General features: G+C 47.1%; 1 protein-coding gene across 1 annotated transcript in view; it reads left to right on the plus strand.

Annotated features, from left to right (window-relative positions):
* Positions 1-20,129, plus strand: part of LOC127584947 (adhesion G protein-coupled receptor E1-like) — a 77,173-nt gene that overhangs the window by 44,812 nt on the left and 12,232 nt on the right. Inside the window, exons 10-15 of the mRNA XM_052041985.1 lie at positions 3,501-3,678; positions 4,577-4,696; positions 6,563-6,735; positions 8,116-8,286; positions 10,893-11,096; positions 13,913-14,133. Of these exons, the coding sequence (XP_051897945.1) occupies positions 3,501-3,678; positions 4,577-4,696; positions 6,563-6,735; positions 8,116-8,286; positions 10,893-11,096; positions 13,913-14,133 (1,067 nt within the window). The remainder of the gene's footprint in view (positions 1-3,500; positions 3,679-4,576; positions 4,697-6,562; positions 6,736-8,115; positions 8,287-10,892; positions 11,097-13,912; positions 14,134-20,129) is intronic.

Consider the following 20,129-nt stretch of genomic DNA (forward strand, 5'->3'; position numbering starts at 1 on the left):
GCTCCACCATTCAAACGTGGCTGATTTTATTTTCTCAACCCCATTCTCCTACCTTCTCCCCCTAATCCTTAACCCCTTCACCAATCAAGAACCTATCAATTTTTGCCTAAATGTACCCAATGACTTGGTCTCCACAGCCGTCTGTGGCACCACCCTCTGGCTGAAGAAATTCCTCCTCATCTCAGTTTTAAAGGGACATCCCTTTATTCTGAGGCTGTGCCTTCAGATCCTAGACTCTCCCACTGATGGAAGCATCCTCTCCACATCCATCTCTGTCCAGTCCTTTCAGTATTTGGTAGGTTTCAATGAGATACCCCCTCATCCCTCTGAACTCCATCGAGTACAGGTCCAGAGCCATCAAATGCTCCTTGTATGGTAAGCCTTTCATTCTTGTGAACCTCCTCTGGACCCTCTCCAGACCAGCACATCCTTCCTTGGATATGGGGCCCAAAGTTGCTCACAATATTCCAAATATGGTCTGACCAACACCTTATAAAACCTCAGCAGTACATCCTTGCGTTTATATTCTAAGAGATAAGATATCTTTATTAGTCACATGTAAATTGAAACACACAGTGAAATGCATTTTCTGCGCAGAGTGTTCTGGGGGCAGCCCGCAAGTGTCACCACGCTTCCGTTGCTAACATAGCATGCCCACAACTTCCTAACCCATATGTCTTTGGAATGTGGGTGGAAACCAGAGCATCCGGAGGAAACCCATGCAGACACAGGGAGAACGTACAAACTCCTTACAGACGGTGACCGGAATTGAACCTGGGGTGCTGGCACTATCATAGTGTTACGCTAACCGCTACACTACTGTGCCTGTCCTCTCAGAATGAATGCTAACATTGTATTTGCCTTCCTTACTACTGACTCAACCTGCAAGTTAACCTGAAGGGAATCCTGAAATAGGACTCCCAAGTCCCTTTGCATCTCCGATTTCTGAATTTTCTGAATGGGAGAGAATAGCCTACACCTTTATTCTTCCTACCAAAGTGCATAAACACACACTTCCCTATGCTATATTCTATCTGCCACTTCTTTGCCCACTCTCTCAACCTGTCCAAGTCATTCTTCAGACTCCTTGCCTCTGCAACACTATCTGTCCTGCCACCCGTCTTTGTATCATCTGCAAACTTGGCCGCAGTGCCGTCAGTTCTTTCTTCCTACGTTCTTCTCCTCAGAGACTGATAGGTTCTTTATTGGTAAGGGGGAAGTGTTACGAAGAGAAGGCGGGAGAATGGGGTTGAAAAAAATCACCCATATTTGAATGGGGGAGCAAAACTGCTGAGCCGAATGGCCTAATTCTGCTCCTATATTTATGGTCAACCACCACTGATGTTTATCTGATATTGGTTGGGGTTTTCTCTCCATCAGCACAGCCTGACTGCCCTGTTGGGCATTTCCTACAGCTCTGCAGTTTGCAACACCTTGTGTTCCTTTGTATTCTTATTCCAGCTGCACTCATCTCATTGCTTTCACTCCTTTTTCTCCCTCTACCCACGCCTACTAACTCGATGACCTTTTAACCTATCCCCACAGTAACGCTGGCCTTACCTGTCAGAGATGTTCTCTTCATCCTATCCCTCTCTCCTGCGCCTTCTCTGCAGCTTGAAACGGATTTATTTTCCTTCTTTCCCAGCTCCAACAAAAGATTTAACAATTGGGATGCTGACTCTGCTGATGCAACTGACCTGCTGAATGATTCCTACATTTTTTGATATTATTTCAGATTTCCAGCAGTTTTTTGGTTTGGTTTTATTAGTAACTATCTCACCCACAAAAGGAATGGTCTTCGCAATGTTCACCTCTCATAATTGCATAAATTCCTCAGGTCTCTCCATTAATCAGCCTCCGTTCCCACGTTTGAGCTCAAGCATTGCTGCACACTGAACTTCATCTCGATTGTGTTCATGTTCCCAGTGGACTTTCTAACCGGATCTGCTGAAACTGTCCTTTCACAAGCACTGGCTGACAGGTGCCCTTGGGTCAGTACAGATTGGGGACCTCGTGCACCACAGGCTCCATCCAGCCAACAGCCAGCAGGAGGTGGGCGTGGGGATTTAGAGAAACTGCATGCGCTGGAGCATTGGGTGTGTTTCCAATGAAGCCTTTGTCACCTCAGGATGTCCCACAGCCCATCACAGCTGGTGGAGTATTTCCAACTGTAATCACTGCTGTATTCAGGGAGTGCAGCAGCCCATGTTACATAGCAAGATCCCACTCTGAGATAAATGTTTGTAGAGATTAAACCCTGGCCATGGCACTGAGTAGCACTCCCCTGATCCTCAGACTTGCACTGTGGGCTCACTTATCTCATCCTGACAAGACAAAGTTTTGATATACCTTCTCACCCAAAAGATGCAGCCTCTTCTGGCAGTGCCCTGGGTGAGCAGCATGGTCTATGTGCTGCACCAGAAGTGGAACAAGTCTGCAGCCCCTGAGGTGAGACCACCACCACAAAGCTAGAGCAGCCACTGGCAATGAGGTGAAATGTCTGTCACGTCCTCGGTACCAACACATCAGGGTTTGTGTTGTATTTTCCATTGTAGTTTTACAACCAGGTGTCGATCGCTTGTGGTCAGTACACCCACAGCAGTCTGTCAAGCCGTTCACAGATGGTGAGGCTTCAGGGCAATGTTGACGTCAAGAAAAAGTTGCAGAAGTTGTGACTTCCTTACAAAAGAAAGTCAGCCAGCTGCTGCGTGTTGGTGAGTTTTGGGACTGCATCACCATGCCAATGGGACTCAAAACAAAGGAGATGTTTGAAGTGCTTGAAGGTCTGAGCTCACAATCCTTTGCTGTCTGTTAAGTCCCTGGTGGATCAGTGAAAGGGACGAGTGAAATGTTGGACTGAATGCTGAGGGTTGGGAACTTCGCTTCAGCTGTACTGAGCTTGGAGTATTGGGTGGGTTTAACATGACAGCTCAGGCAGCCTACGTCGGTCTGAGAGGGTGCAACAGAGATTCACAGAATGGCCCTGAGGCTGAGAGAGTTAAACCATGAGGAACTTGGTCTGAGCTCACCGCAAGAAGAGAAAGTCAGTGGGTGATCTGATGGAGGTGCTTAAAGTGCTGGATGACAGTGTCGGTGTGGTTAAACCACTCCTTCCATTGGGGCGGAGCAGAGAAACTGGGGAACAATCTTCAGGTTAAAGCAGGAAGGAAATCAGCAGAGGCTATCTCACACTGAGTGGCAGAAATCTGGCATGGCTGTGGGTGCTGGGCTTGAACTGCTTATTGTTGGGTCAGGCCAGGTTTGGTTCAGCCAATCTAACTAAATAATAGAGCAGGCCTGAGGGTACAAATGTTTAACTCCTGCAATCCCCGCCCCCAACCTACCATTGCAGGTACCCTGATATCTGTTCCTTCCGATGGAGACATCACCTTCACTTCACCTCATAAATGTGATTCAGTGAGTGAATTAATCTTAGAGTGGACAGGAAAGGCAGGAGAGTCTCTAGTGGGTGCACTGATGGGACTGTTTAAATCCTGCAGAGTATCTCAACGTTTACAAATCAGCTGCTGGGAAACCATTCACTGCTGAAGAACATGGAGCCTCAGGCACTTCAAGAAGCACTGGCATTGTCTCTGCAGATGGTGGAGAACTCGGTGATGGCCGTGGTGTTCACGCTGATGGATCAGCAAAAGAAGAACATGTCCTTCGGCAACATAGGTAATGAGTGTGGGAGAGTGGGCAACACTGGCTTCGGGCGCTAAGGGGGCCACAGTGAAAGGGGACAGACTATACATTACCCTGACTTCACAACATTAGCGACACGTCCCACAGACTGAGGAGCTGAACTGTCCATTCAATGGCTACTGACATCCCCCTTGTTCCACCCACCATCCTCCCCACCTTCTGTTACTTTCTTTCTCCCTTTCTCAGTCTGATGAAGGGTCTTCAAAGTGCCATGTTAACAGATTTCTCTCTCTACAGATGCTGCTTGACTGGCTGAGTTCTTACACCAATTGAGTTGATAGAGCAATTATTTTCTTTGGTAGAGAGTCTGAAACTGGGGGCATAGGGTTAAATTAAAGGTTCCCTGGCCACCAGGGAAATGTGAATAGTTCTCCACACAAGACCATTAAAAATTACAAATATTCCCCCCAAATATGTGTCAAGGCAGGGGGTCAAGGGGAAACTTCCAAGCAGAAGTTACTAGACTTAGGATCAGACTTGATAAATGAAATTAGAAACAGGCCACTCAAGCCTGTCCACCCACCCTGTGTCCGCTGGAGACCCACTATGTTAGGTCCAGATGAGATGAGAATCGGGTAATGTTTTAATTTCACACCTGATCAGATCTCTACAGGTCGCAAGTTACTGAGCAACCGTTTCACGTTGCTGAAGGCCAACTCAGGCTGCAGAAAGCTGGAAAACGCAATTGAAATAACAGTATTTCTCTCAAACACCAGCATAAAGAGCCGGCGGTCTCAGACAGGGAGGTACCAGATCCTCAGAGTCACTGCCACACCGTATCCCCTGCCTCGCTTGGCATCTACACACGGCACCCAGTCCTGTGACCCCTCCGCTGCCCCCATCTTTACCATCTGTTGTCTTATTTCACCAGAAGTTGAAATGGAAGTTCTGCGGGATCGCAACATTTCGGCTGCAGAAACTGCAACGCTGTCAGCAAAGGGGAACCAGCTGGATGTTCACTGGCGGGCAGTCACTGACAGAGGAGACCCTGGTAAGACCCACACAGTCTGAGGCCAAGGTCAGGCAATTGACAGCTAATGCCAATCATCGGAGCAGCCTCCTTCCTCAGCCTCCCTCCCTCCTCAGCCTCCATCCTTCCTCAGCCAAGACCCTGGATTTGTGAAGAGCTGCCAGTTTCACAGAACTGACAGTACAAAAGACCATTTGGCCTATGCCCTGTGCCAGCTCTGTGACAATGGTGGCAAGTTATTCCCACAACTTGCTCCTCCCTCAGGAAGCTAGTCCTGTTCTGGTTTTTAAGTCCCATTTGTTCTACCCTCCGGCATCTACTTCCACTGTTACCGCAAGTCACTGCACCTCCATGTGCTTTCTCCTCCATTTACCATTAATAATTATGCCTCCTTGAACACGTAGTTAAAGCTGATTGTCAGAGGAACAAGAGCAAGAAGCTGAAATACTCCATTCACTCATTCCTGCTTCACCATTCATGAAGATCAAGGCTGATCTTTTACCTCAGCACCACTTCCCCACAGGAAACTTGCACCCTTTGATTTCCTTAATGTTTAAAATCTATTGACCTTTTTCTTGAATGCATCCAATTACTGAGCTTCCACAGTTATCTAAAGGTTCTCCAATCTGTTTCTTGTTATCTCTGATCCCTTGTTTTGAGACTGTGAGGCCTGGTTCTGGACCTTCCAGCCAGGGGAAGCACCCTCCTCGTTCCTACCCTGTTGCCTCCCATTAGAATATTGTGTGAGCTCAGTTCTAAACTCGAGATAACATTGGCTCAGTCTCCTTCCTTGAGGAGGGAGACCAGCCTGTACAAAATATTCCAGGTGCAGCTCACCAGGATGCTCTCTCTGAACAAAACATCTCAACTCATGTTCTCAGTTCTTCTTATAATAAAGACCAATATTTTGTTTGCCTTCCCAATTCTCTGCTGAACCTGCATGTTAACTTTCAGTGATTAATGTACAAAGGCCACCCAGGTCACCCTGAACACCAACATCTTTCAGTCTCTCAGTCTTTAAAAAAAAACTTGCATGTCTATTTTTGCTACCTAAATAGTGACCTGATGTTTATCCACATCATATTCCATCGGCCATGTCCTTTCCCATTCAGTGCATCTACACAGCATTCCCTGTGACAGGAAATCTGGTGGATGCCAACGAATCTCTCTGAGTGACGTTGGTCGAGGAAGGATTCCCGGCCATAAAGTGAGTGCACCTCCCCGACTTCTTCTCTTTGATCTTCGGAATAAAAAGAGAGAACTGCCTTTCGAAGCCCTGGATGCCCCAAAGAAATTTACAGACAAAGAGAGTACTTTTAAAGCGTGATCACTGCTGGAATGTAAGAAATGAGGGCAGCCAATATGTGCACAGCAAGCTCCCATAGAAAGCAGTCATATGGCAATGACTTTTGGATAGGCACGTGAACATGCAGCCAATGGATCACGTACATGCAGATGGGAGTTTAATTTGGCATCATGGTAAGCACAGACATGGTGGGCCGAAGGGCCTGTTCCTGTGCTGTTGTATGGAGACACAAGGGAATGCAGATGCTCGAATCAGGAGTCCTGATGTAGGGTTTTGACCTGAAACATCAACAGTTCCTTTCCTCCCACAGGTGCTGCTCAATCCCTGAGTTCCTCCAGCGGACTGTTTGTTGCTGTACTGTTCTGTGTTATAGTTATATTGATGGAGAGATCAATGTTGGTAAAGACACTGTCCAATGTCCTTTCTCTTTGAGAAATAGTGGCTGTGGCATGTTTACAATCTCCCTGAGACAATGCAGCACAGGAGGTTTGTGTTTCCCTGGGACTGCGGGTTTCGAGGAAGCTGAGACTCGAGCAGGCTGCGGCGCTGCTCAGTGCTGACCTGCAGGTTTGCCTTGGCAGGGTTTGTTGGCGTGGCTCTGATCGCCTTCTCCCAGATGGACTCTGTGCTGAATGCCTCCTTGGATCAAGAGGAGAAGCTGCAGCTAAACTCGCACGTTCTCACCGCAGCATCGACCCGTAAAAGCAACGAGGCCCTGGATCAGCCAGTCAACCTCACCTTCCACAATGAGAAGGTGAGTGAAGCATCCTGAACAGGAGCCTGTCCCTGGGAGCTCATCGCAGGCCGGCCCCCGCCCACCCCTCCGGAGGTTGTACTCGACCTCGGACCAGGTGTGGCGGGAGGTGCAGAGCGGTCAGTGTGGGGGGGGAGGTGCAGAGCGGTCGGTGCAGTTGGGGGGGGGGCAGAGCAGTCGGTGCAGTGAGGTCACTGCGTGGGGGGAGAGATGGCAGTGGGAGGGGCGTCCTCTGAACATCCTTCAGTTTGTCTCCTGGCTCTGGAGTCTTCAACCTCGGGAACAGCCTCTCACACCCTGTTTATCTGTTGCAGAACCTTAGGTTCTCTGAACTCCGGCAATATACAGGCCACTCTGCCTGATCTCTCTTCATCAGACAACCGTCAGCTGCCAGGAGTCAAACTGGCCAACCTTGCAGTCCTCTGGTTGGTCTGTAAGGAGACCACGGTCACCCAGCAATTGTCGGCTGAGCTGGACACCAAGGCACTGAGAGAATTCCAGCCACACATTATCCCTGACGTGTTAAACTCCCTCCCCCACAGAATGACCCTCCCCTCCTCGACATGAGGTGACTCCCTCTCCAGTTCACCACATCCATGTAGCCCACAGTGTTGGTGAAACCGGTTAGCAGGGCCAGAGTTTAACAAAGTGTGGGTTGGTCTTCAGCCCGCTGCGCTGCACCATTGCACGGCACTGCACTGCTACACAACACCGCTGCATGGCACCACACCGCTGGAGGGCACCACACGGTACTGCACCACTGTGTGACACTGCACGGCTGCATGGCACTGCACTGCTTCATGGCACCACTGCAAGGCACCACACCAGTGCACAGCACCACACTGCTGCATAGCACTGCACCGCTGCGTGGCACCACATGGCACTGCACAGAACCACACTGCTGCACAGCACCGCACTGCTGCATTGGCACCACACCGCTGCACCACTGTGTGACACCACACCGTTTCATGGCACCACACCGCTTCATGGCACCGTACTGCTGAAGGGCACCGCACCACCGCATGGCACCGCTGCACAGCACGGCACCACTGCACTGCATGACACCGCACCGCTGTATGGCACCACAATGCTGTACCACTGCACGGCACCACTGCACTGCACAGCACCGCTGCATGGCACCACACTCATCGCTGCACCGCTGTGTGGCACTGCACTGCTGCGTGGCCCTGCACTGCTGTATGACACCACTTGTGCCTTCTGCTGACCTCAGTAACTAAAAGGGTGATTGGCTTTTGGATCGTAAGGGAGTGGTTTGGGGAGATTATTCCATTGCACAGCATCTTCTTGTAAGAGTGGGAGAATGTGGAAGTTCTCGGTTTAAAACCAGGCAGTAACGGTTGGTCTTGTCTCTTTATCCAGGCAAAGAACCCCCGGGTCCAGGTGGTGTGTGTCGCTTTAAACCACACGGTGGGCAGAAGCCACTGGTCACGTCAGGGCTGCAGGCTGATGAAGGCTAACATTACGCACACTGTGTGCCAGTGTAAACGCCTAACCAGCTTTGCTGTGCTAATGGCACTATACGAAACCCAGGTATGGTGTGCTGCGTCAGCAGGGTTCAGCTCTGCTTATCGTCAAAGTGAATAAGCTGCCTGGGGCATTGCTCTCGTCTGTTGATACACCTCCCGTTTTATATCTGAGCACGAATGAAGAGCGTTAGAAGCAGGTCCACCATTTAGCTCCATGAGCCAGCTCGTTCAGTGAGATCCCAACTGAGCAACAGGCCCTTTGTCACAGCTCTGAATGTGGTCAACAGCTGAACACCAACAGGTCCTTGTGTGGGAGGAGGTCTGGTGGGTGTGGGAGGGAGGGAGCTGCATTGGAGACTCCACATGCCCTGTAGTGAGCAGAACATGTAACCACACTTGCAGCAACTGTTCACCCACAGAATCTCCATTCGAGTACGTATGAACATGTGCAATGTTGCATGTTCACATGTAAAACTGTGACCAGAAATCTGGCAGAAATCTGTGCATATTCATGTTAATTGGTAATAATGTGTTGGTGTGATGGAAGGAGGAGGTTGCTCAGCACATTGTACCTTCTCTTTTATTCATCAAGGCTATGGCTGATCTTTAACTGCAGTGTCACTTCCTGCATATGAATCCTTCGATTCCATTCATATCTAAAAATCTATTGATCTCTATCTTGAATATATTCAGCAATTGAACCTTCACGGTCCTCTTGAAGAGAGAGTTCCAAAGATTCACTGCATGGATGAAGAAATTTCTTCATATCTCAGTCCTGAACGGTCAACTTTACTTTGAGGTTCTGACTACTGGTTCTAGATATTCCAACCAGGACATTCCCTGCATCTACCTTGTTGCCCTCCAGAATGTTGTGCACTTCATTGAGATCCTGTATCATTCTTCTACTTGTTGAGTACAGGCTTAGTCTTCTTAAACTCTCTTCAATCAACAAACCCGTTGTCCCAGGGATCAACCTTCGCTGTACTCCCTCTGTCACAATTATTTCCTTCCTTGGGTAGGGAGACCTGACCTAAACACAATAGTCCCGAAGCAATCTTGCCAGGGCCCAATGTAATTAGAGAAAGGCTTCTCCTGTATTCAAATCCTCTTGTACCACAAGCCATCATACCATTCACCTTCCTCACTGTACCTGCATGTTAACTTTCAGTTCGATGTATTCAGATTCACCTCGGAGCACTAACACTCTTCAATCTATCACCATTTAAATGATACTCTGACCTTCAAAGTGCTTTACCAAAGTGAATAACCTCATATTTTCTGCATCATGTTCCGTCTGCTGATTCCACGCTCATTGATCTGTCCTGCCTCTCTCCCCCTCTTTGTGCCCACACTGGCACCTAACTTACTATCAACTGCAGACCTGGATATATTACACTTGATCTCTTCATAGAACAGGACAGTAGGGATCGGTGCTGGTCCCCTTTGTTTGTGATATATATTAAAGATTTGCATGAATATTAAGTTTGCAGATGACACAAAAGTTGGTGGACAATGAGGAATGTTGTCTAAAGTTAGAACAGGATCCAGATCAACTGGGGAAGTGGATGGAGGAACGGCACATGGAATTTACTCAGACAAATGTGACGTGATGCATTTTGGGGAGTTAGACCAGGGCAGGACTTACACAGTGAATGACAGGGCCCTGGGGAGTGGTGTAGAACATAGAGACCCAGGGCTACAGGTACATAGTTCCCTGAAAGTGGTGACACCGAGAGACAGGGTGGTGAAGAAGGCGTACGGCACGCTGGCCTTCGTCAGATGGGGCATTGAGTACAGGAGTTGGGACATCATGTTACAGCTGTACAAGTGGTTGGTGAGACCATGTCTGGAATATTGTGTGCATTTGTGGTTGCCATACTCTAGGAAGGATGTGATTAAGCTAAGGAGGATACTGAAAAGATTCATAAGGATGTTGCCTGGACTGGAGAGCTTGAGTTATAAAGAGAGAATGGATAGGCTGGGGTTGTTTCCCTGGAGTGAAGGAGGCTGAGGGGTGACCTTATAAAGGTTCATAAAATCATGAGGGGTGAATGGTCACAGTCTTTTCTCCAGGGTAGGGGAGCCTAAAACTAGAGGGCACAGGTTTAAGGTGAGAGGGGAAAGATTTAAAGGGGACCTGAGTGTGGTGGGTGTATGGAATGAGCTGAAATAAAAGCAGAAAGTGCTGGAAATACTCAGCAGGTTAGGCCGCATGTGTGGGAAGAGAAACCAAGTTAACCTTTCAGGTCAGGGACGCCTTGTCAAAACGGAGCAACAAAGGTTCTTCAGCCTGAAACATTAACCCTGTCTCTTTTCCCACAGGTGCGGCCTGACCTCTGAGTATTTCCAGCATTACCTATTTTTATAAAAACAGAAGTGCTGGAAGCCCCCACAGAGCAGGCAGTCCCCGTACAAAGAGAATCAGAGTTAATGTTTTAAGTCAAAGACCCTTTATCAGAATTGTTCGGACAAAAGGTCTTCATCCTGAAACTTCATTTCTGTTTCTGTTTCCACAGATGTTTTCTGACCTGCTCTTCTAGCATTTCCTGTTTTAATTTCAGGTTTCCAGCATCTTCAAACCTCTGAAAATAAACAAACTGTAGATGTGTGAATTCATTGTGGAAATGTAATGATATCAGTGGTTAAGATCTTCACTTACTCCTCCTCCAGGATCCCTGGCATCTACTGAACCTCAGCCTAATTTCATACATTGGAATCAGCATCTCACTGGTGTGTCTCTTTGTTTCGTTTGTCACCTTTTTGGTGTGTCGGGCGATTCAAGGCACCAGGACCACCATCCATGCCCACTTGTGCCTCTGCTTGTTCCTTGCAGAGCTCTTGTTCCTCATTGGCATTTCTCAGACCAGTAACAAGGTAAGCTGTTGCACTGATTAACTGTCTCATTTGAGTTGTAAGATGTGTGGATAAAAAGCAGGCAGAGTGTCAGAACCAATGTCACTGTACTTTGTCCAGCAATGGTAAGGCAGAGTTTCTGGGCAAAGACCAGGCAGATGTTGCAAGAACAAGCCAGGGAACCACAGGCCGGTGAGCCAAACCTCAGTGGTGGGAAAGTTACTGGAGGGGATTCTGAGGGACAGGATTTACCAGCATTTGGAAAGGCAAAGGACTGATAAAGTTTAGTCAGCATGGCTTTATGCGTGGGAAGTCGTGTCTCAGAAATTTGAGTTGTTTGAAGAGATAACGAAGAAGATTGACAAGGGCAGGGTGCTAGATATTGTCTGCATGGACATTAGCAAGACTTTTGACAAGGTATCACAGGGTACGCTGGTCAGGAAGGTTAAATCACATGACCCAGGGTGAGCTAGCCAATTGGTTACAAAATTGGCTGGAAGGAATCAGAGGGTGGGAGTGGAGGGTGTTTTTCAGACTGGAGACCTGTGACCAGTGGTGTGCTGCAGGGATCGGTACTGGGTCTCCTGTTGTTTGTCATCAATATTAACAATTTGGGTGACAATGCTGTTAGCATGGTTAGTAAGTTTGCGGATGACACCAAAGTTGCTGGTGTAGTGGACAGTGAAGAAGGTTCTCGAAGATTACAATAGGATCTAGATTGACTGGGGACATGGGCTAAGGAATGGTAGATGGAATTTAACTTGGACAAGTACGAGGTGTTGCATTTTGGTAAGTTAAACCAGGGCAGGATTTGCACAGTAAATGGCAGGGCTCTGGAGAGTGTTGTAGAACAGAGAGATTGAGGGATACAGGTACATCATTCACTGAAAATGGCGACACATGTAGATAGGGTGGTGAAGAAGGCTTTTGGCACATTTGCCTTCATCGGTCAGGGCATGAGGACAGGAGTTGAGATGTCATGTTGCAATGGTACAAGTCATTGGTGAGACTACACTGAGTATTGTGTGCCTTTTTGGTCACCCAGCTGTAGGAAGAGTGTGATTAAACTGGAGAGGGTGCAGGAAAGATTCAAGAGGATGTTAACGGGACTGGATGGCTTGAGATATAAGGGGAGACTGAACAAGCTGGGACTTTTTTTCCCTGGAGAGTAGGAGGCTGAGGGGTGACCTTACAGAGGTTTATAAAATCATGAGGGGTGTAGATATGATAGAGTCTAAGGTTGGGGAAATCTAGGATTAGGGCAAGGTTTAAGGTGAGAGGCAAGTTTTTCCCACAGAGGGTGATGGGTCCATGGAACGAGCTGCCAGAGGAGGTGGTGGAGGCAGATACAGTTACAAGGCATTTGGACAGGTAATTGGATAAGGAAGGAGTAGAGGGACATGGGCCTACTGAGGGCAAATGGGATTAGTGTAGATAGGCATCACCTCCGGAATGGACACGGTGGGCTGAAAGGGCCTTGTACTGTACTGTACTATCCTGTGATTTGATGATTCTGTAAAATTATTGTTTCTTAAGGGGTGAATTGAACACAAAAGTAGAGGGGTTTGCTTCAGTTACATAGAGCATTAGTTAGACTACATCTGGAGTTCTGTGAACAGTATTGATCTCCTGATTTCTGGAAGGATGTAAATACATGGGAAGTTATTCAGGGAAGGTTTATTAGACTAATGCATGGAAAGAGTAGGTTGTCATGAGGAAAGGTTGGACAGGCTAAGCTTGTATCTGCTTGAGTTTAGAAGAGTGAGAGGGGACTTGATTAAACGTGTAAGATTGTGAGGATTTTTGTTAGGGTGGATGTGGGAGGATGTTTCCACTTGGAGAATCTAGAGCGAGGAGTCACTGTCTAAAAACAGAGACATTGTTCAAGACGGATGAGACAAAAATTGTTCTCAAAGGTTGGTGATTCATTGGAAACACTTCCTGTAAGGGCAGTGAAGGAAGAGTCTTTGGGGTTTTTACAGCACTAGATAGCTTTTTGATAATTGGAAGGTGAAAGGTTATCAGAGACACAAGAGATCCTGCAGATGCTGGAATCTGAAGCAACACACAAACTGCTGGAGGAACTCAGCAGGTCAGGCAGCATCCGTGGAGGGAAATAAACAGTCGATGTTACAGGTTGAGACCCTTCATCAGAACTGAAGGGTTATCACAGGTACTTGGGAACATGGAGCTGAGATTGCAGTCAGCAGTAGTCTTTATTAAACAGCAGAGCCAGCTCAAGTGACCAAAGTGGTCTGCTTTTCCTAATTTGGATGTTTGTATGATGAACCAGCTCAAGAGAAGGATGAGAAGGACTAGCCTTAAAATTCCAGCCAGGTTATTCAGGGAGCCTTCCCACACAAAGGGCAGTGAAGTCTGTACCTCTCTTCCCCAGAGCTGGCAGGCTGGGTCAGTTAAGTGTTTCAGCAGTTGTTTGTCAGACCAGGGTTCTGTGGTTACAGGACCAAGTAGTTCAAGTCAGGATGTGGTGCAGAACTGTCTGACTGAATGCTGCAGAGGTTCGAGGAGCGTGCTGGTCTGCCACTTTTGCTGGGAGTGTTTCCGTATCCGTGCACGTGAATTGGTGCTTACACACTTCTGAGAGTGGGGCTGAGATGCATTCCAAAGGAATGTCCTCATCCCAACTGAGCACACCAGGGTAAAGTCCATAGGTAAGTGAAGTCCATCCCTCCATAGATGTTGCCTGACCCGCTGAGTTCCTCCAGCCTTTTGTGTGTTGCTCAAACACACCGGCAGCCTGACAGCCAATGATGTCATTGCTCCTGTCCTTTTGGTGGGAGGTGGCATTCCATTTACTGTGATGCTCTGTGTTCCAGGTTGTTTGTGCCGTCATTGCTGGGTTCCTGCATTACTTCTTCCTGACCGTGTTTGCCTGGATGTGTCTAGAGGGCATCCAACTCTACCTCATGGTGGTGAAAGTTTTTAACGCTGGGTGCCTGGGGAAGCGCCACATGTTCCCAGTTGGCTATGGCCTTCCACTTCTTGTTGTTGGGATCTCAGCCGCTGTGTTCAGGAAGGGCTACGGGACACCTGAACAGTGAGTACTACAGGACTGTCAAAGGCTGAGCAAAAGTGTTTGCAAGTGTGATTGACTAGCAGCACATCACGGATAGTTCTGCCCTCACCCCCCCCCACCCCCTCCCCCCAGATACAAACCCCCACCAGCTTTATTTCCTTAAGCTGTTCCTTGTTTATGTCAGCTGTCAGGAGCAATCCGCCAGGGTTCTGTGGGTGGCACTCTTGCCTGAGGCAAGTCCCACAGCAGGGAATTGTGTCAGAACCCACGGCCAGCCCCTGTGTGGTGCTGAGGACACATGGCACCGTTGGAGTGACTTTAAACAAGACATCAGCTTCTCCCTACAAACCTCATGGTGTTAGTTCCTGACATCACACAATCCAGTTACCCTGATCTCACTGAGTACAGACAAGGCTGCCTCATTCCTCCCCTCCAGTGACTGCACTTCAGAGGCAGTTACCAGCAAAGTGGAAGGTGTGAAATAAATGATTGGGGCAAACTGATGAATGCTCATTGCACAAGCTTTGTGCACACTGGTGGATTGGGAAACTGCATTAAAAATGATGACAGTAAACAAGTAGTGTCCAGCACTTAAAGAATTAATACACATATAATGAGTATATATGAAAAAAAGCATTGCAGATGCTGGAAATCTAAAATAAAGCCAGGAAATGCTGGAAATCCTCAGCAGGTTGGGCAGCATCTGTGGGGAGATAGGAGTCAGTGTTTCAGGTCAATAATCCTCCATCAGAACTGGGAAGGAGACAAAAGGGAAGGTTTCTGATAGAGTAAAACCAGGGTGACCATGGGGATAAGCTGTAAACAAGGTTATCCGAAGACAAAAGAGACTACAGATGCTGGAATCTCGAATTAAAAAACAACGCTAAGAAGAACTCAGTGGGTCAAGCCGCATCCGTGGAGGCAAAAAGTGTATGTCAACGTTTCAGGTGCAGAACCTGCACCTTGTGAGTGGGAGGAGTTACAGAGTTAGAACTAAGACAGGGGGGTGTAGGAGTTGCAAAATGCCTGGTAGACCTGGCTGGGCACCTCCTCCCACAGAGAAAATAAAACAAAGAACAAGCTGAGCCACGATCATAGACAGACAACTAATACAGACCGAAATCAAGTTACCTGAAGTTGTAGCATTCACTATTAAGTTCGGAAGGCCTGAGGAAGCCCAACACAAGCTTGAGGAACAGCACGTCATCTTCCACCTGGGCACGTTTCAGCCTTCTCAAAAGCTTGAATTCTACAGCTTCAGGTAACGTGATTTCTGTCTGTGATATTGGCTCAGCTCGTGTGTTTGTTTTCTGCCTTTTTTCTGTTATTTTTTCTCTGGGAGTGGAGGATGTGCCCAACCTGACCCGCCAGGCATGTGCTCCTGCTCTGTATTTCACACTCCTGCATTCTTTTGTCTGTGTTCTCACTCTCTAACTGCTCTCAGTGACCAGATAACCTTGTTTACAGCTTCTCCCCCATGGTCACCGTGCTCCTCCCCTACCCTCTCTTTACAAGCTTCCTTGTCTTATTCTCAGTTCTGACAAAGGGCCTTCAACCTGAAATGTTCACTCTGTTACTCTCCCCACAGATGTGACCTGTACTGCTGAGTATTTTCAACAAGAAAAACAGGAAAAGTGGTTAAGTAGTGGCTATTGGAAAAAGTTAAAGATAGCATCAGGTGAAAGGAAAGGTCTGCTGTGTAACATCATCAAAGAACAGTAGGCACGAGGACTGGGAACATTTCAGAACCAACAAAGGAGGAGCAAGGCACCTATCAGGGAAGGAAGGTAGAATACAAGAGTAATCCAGCAAGAAACATAAAACCGGCTGGAAAACATTCTTTGTTAGGTGCGTAAAAGGGAAAATACCATTGAATGTTATTGTGGCTCCCTTTGCAGACAACAAAAGGCAAAATTATGTTGGGGAATAAGGAAATGGAAGGTAAATTTTAAAATATCTTGTTTTTGCACAGAATTCAGAACTCCAGAAACAATGGAGAACTGCAGTCAGAATCGCATATTATCTCTGACATATGTTGTGAAACTTGTTGTTTTGTGGCAGCAGTACAAGGCAAGACTTAAAACTTACTATAAATTACAAAATAAATAAATAATGCAAAAAAAGGAATAACAAGGTAGTGTTCACGGAACGTTCAAAAATCTGATGGCAGAGGCGAATAAGCTTCCTAAGTCATTGAGTGTGGGTCTTCAGGCTCCTGTACCTTCTCCCTTGATGGCAGTAACGAGAAGAGGGCATGACCCGGATGGTGAGGGTCCTTCATGATGGATGCCGCCTTCTTGAGGCGCCGCCTGCTTGAGGTACCGCCTCTTGAAGATGTCCTCGATGGTGGGGCGGGTTGTGCTCGTGATGGAGCCAGCTGAGTCTACAACCCTCTGCAGCCTCTTTACAGTGTGAATGGGGAGCTGAGAAGTTTAATGATAATTCAGTATTGGAGAATTGAAAGGCAATAAGTCCCAAGACCCAACAATGCTCATCGTTGGGGTTTGAAAGGCTGGTTGTTTCCTGGGTCTGAGCTGTGAGGGAAGGTTTCTGGTTCCAGGTCTTTGTCTTCCTCTGGCTTTTTTGCTCATCCTTGGTTTGACAAGCGTACAACCATTTCTCTGTAGAGTTTTTCTGGCATTTCTGACCCTAAGGTTTGTGGGGCACCAGCCCAAGCCACCTGGCAGTGTAGTGACTGGCATCTTGGTTTGGCCCAGGTTGCTTGAGGTTTGTTTAGCAGAGTGTTATGTAATGAATAGTGTGCATCGTGATTCAAACCAATGTTGAAAATCTGACTGGAGACGAATTTTGGACGTTATACTATTGACACTACTTGGGTGATGTGGACACCTGTGAACCTGAATGGTAGTATTAACTCTCCCAGAAACATGGGCAAAATTGGTTCACTCTATGTTAGCATGAGCTTTGTCCGTACGATGCTGTTTTGTTTCCTTGCACTGCTGAACTGCTGTTCACTGCTTAAAGTTTATACCAATTATTAATGAAGACCCAGTAAACCAGTCATTTATTTTGCAACAGTTGGTGGAGGGAGGAGCGAGTTCTCTGAGTACTTTTACTTTACCCCAAGATCACCCACGCCGATTCCCATCACTGTCTCCAAGTTTCCCGTCTTTTGTAAATTATATGATATCCTGCAGAGGGTTGAAAAGGAAATACAGAGAACAGCCCAGTAACTAAGTAACCAAGTAACCAGTAATCAAGTAACAGCATGGTAACCATGCCTTTGCCATGTCAGTGAAAGAAAACTCGCAGCAGAACTTCTCTTGCGGTTTGATTGAAACTGCAGACAGCAAAACCTGAGGGAGAAACCACACATGACTAGAACTGACTTACATCCTTGTTCACTGCCTGACAGCCTGCACTCCTCACTTCCATCACTTCCTTCCTGGCAGGTTGTAAGTCAACCACACAGCCACCGATGCACAGGCCACTGATGGCTGTTCCTGTGCTGAGACACGCAGCCCCGACCAGCACAGTGAAGCTTGTGGCTTTGATTGGGTCATTCATTCAGACATAGCAAACCCAGCTCACTCATCTCTCGGCTGTGTGCTCAGTTTATGGGCCTGGTGACTTGTATCATTCCATTTATATGAGGTAGAAATGTAACACGTTTAACACCGAGTCAGGCTGACAGACCAGTACCGGTGTTTCTAACAACAGGACGAACAGCAGTTGGAGTTGGCCCCACCACCCCTCAATCCTGCTCCACCATTCACTCAGTTCAGGGCTGGTGAGGTCTTGGCTTCACTTCCTATCTGTTCCCCATGACTCCCAATGCTCCTGTAATCTGAAAATCTGTCTCTCTGAACCTTGAATATGTTCTGTGATTCAGCCTCCACCCCAGCTTCCTCCAGACACTGTGTCCTCCACCCCACTACCAGATCCCATTCTTCCTCAGGTCTTCACCATGTTCTCCTTCACTCCACTTTTGTGTTTCACTTCAACCATTTCCAGGGGGAATGACTCCTTGTTCCTCCTGCTCTCTTCATAAAATTTCTCCTGAATTCTTTACTGGAATTAGGTGTGACTTTCTGATGTGACTGCGAGATGCTTCCTCCATTTGAAGGCCCTTTCTCAGGCCCTGAGCAACCTTGATGTCAGGCCACCCCATGATGTAGCCCTGGGCTGTTCTTTTCTGGTGATTGGAATCGTATCTAATTTTGTCTCTGTAAATTGTTGGTGCATTTATTAAATTGCCTATGTGTCCTTCCTGTCACTTTGGGACTGTCCATGGTGTGTCTAACCGAAGTCTCTATAAAGATAACACATCTTAGCTATTTTTGAATTCAGTTGATCAAGAATTTAAATCTGGAGCTTTGTTTATTTTTTAATGGCCTTGTTTATATGAGTATTTACTTTTAGTGACAAATGAAGTTTTGCCAGAAATTGAAAGCAGCTTTCGTGGCCTCAGGATGTTCTAAACGATTTTATTTATAATCAGCCACCTTGAAGTCCATCCAATGTTGTAACACCAAGTGAGCGTCAGAATGTTAAAGTTAGGGAGGAAGTTAGTTTATTCCAATTTAAGATATCGTTCTCTGTTGTGTCATAGAATAAACAGAGGTGTGTCCAGATGCTGTTGCTTGATTGGCTAAGTTTTGTCCTGCACTGATGACTGGACTTCACAGCAATGCAGTGAGGGTGAAACTCCGGGAAGTGAATCCTTCCTCTTTGATTGCCTGAAATTTCTGCCGTGGCCTTCTCTGCATTCCCTCTCCTTTCTGTTTATTGGAGCAGTTGGATAGACTCCGTGAAAGAACACACACGGCGGCACAGACGAGAAGCAGTGATCATGGTTGATGGAGCTTTGCTGCTTCCTGCCCACCTTCCTGTCGGGGAGAGTGTCAGTGGGGCTCGACCATTAACACTCCTGCCTCTGAGCTGAAGGATCATGGGTTCAATTCGCACTCAGTACTGAAGGAAAACTGCACTATGGGAGGTGCCACCTTTCAGTCAAAACATTAAAGCAAGGCCCTCTCTGTCCTCTCAAGTAACTGTGTAAGATTCCATGGCACTATGTTAGAGGTATATAAAGTTACAAGAGGCATAGATAGGGTAGATATCCAGAGTTTGATTCCCATTGTCTAAAACTAGAGGGAGGAGGTTTAAAGGGGACCAGAGGGGTAAATGTTTCACATTCACTGATCTGAGGGGTAAAGGCATCTGGAACAAGCTGCCAGAGGGGGTGGTGGAGGTAGGAACAGTAACAACGTTTAAAGGTATCTATACAGGTACTTGAATAAACAGGACATAGAGGGAGATGGAATAAATTTGAACATGGGATTAGTACAGATAGGCATGATGGTCAGCGTAGACGTGAGGGGCCGAAGGGCCTGTTTCTACATTGTACAACTCTGACTCTATTTCAAAGAGCAGGAGAAATCACCCAGGTGTCCCAGTTCTCATGTTGACTTAACTATTGACTGAAAACAAATTGTCTGGTCATTTTTACCTTGCAGCTTATAGGATCTTGCTGTGTTCCTATGTTATTGACTATAAAGTGTTTTGGGTGTCCTCAAAGGTGAAAGGTTCTGTACAAGAACAATTGTTTGAAATAGAAACAGAAAATGGAAACACTCAACAGGTCAGGCAGTGTCTGTGGAGAGGGAAATGGTTGACGTTTCAGTACTGAGACCCTTCATCGGAACTGGGAAATAGGGCAAATAAATTAGTTTTCCTCATCCACCTTCTCTGTAATTTAGAGCTGACGATATCTTTCTTTCCCAGTTCTGACCTGAAATATTAACTGTGCTTCTGTCTCCACAGATGCTGCCTGACCCACTGAGTGTTTCCAGCATTTTCTGGTTTCCTTTCAGATGTCCAGGAACTGCAGTTTTATTATTTGCTGTTCCTTTCACCAGGTTATTTGTAGAAGGAGGCTGCTACCAACATGATTGCTCAAAACCAGTTATTCTCAGGCCAGTAGGGTGTTCTGGAGAAAGTTCTTCATACAGGGTGTGGTTATGATGTGGAATCAGGATCCCAAAGGGAGGGTG

Source organism: Pristis pectinata, chromosome 31, assembly GCF_009764475.1.
Source record: "Pristis pectinata isolate sPriPec2 chromosome 31, sPriPec2.1.pri, whole genome shotgun sequence".
Classification (NCBI taxonomy): Eukaryota; Metazoa; Chordata; class Chondrichthyes; order Rhinopristiformes; family Pristidae; genus Pristis; species Pristis pectinata.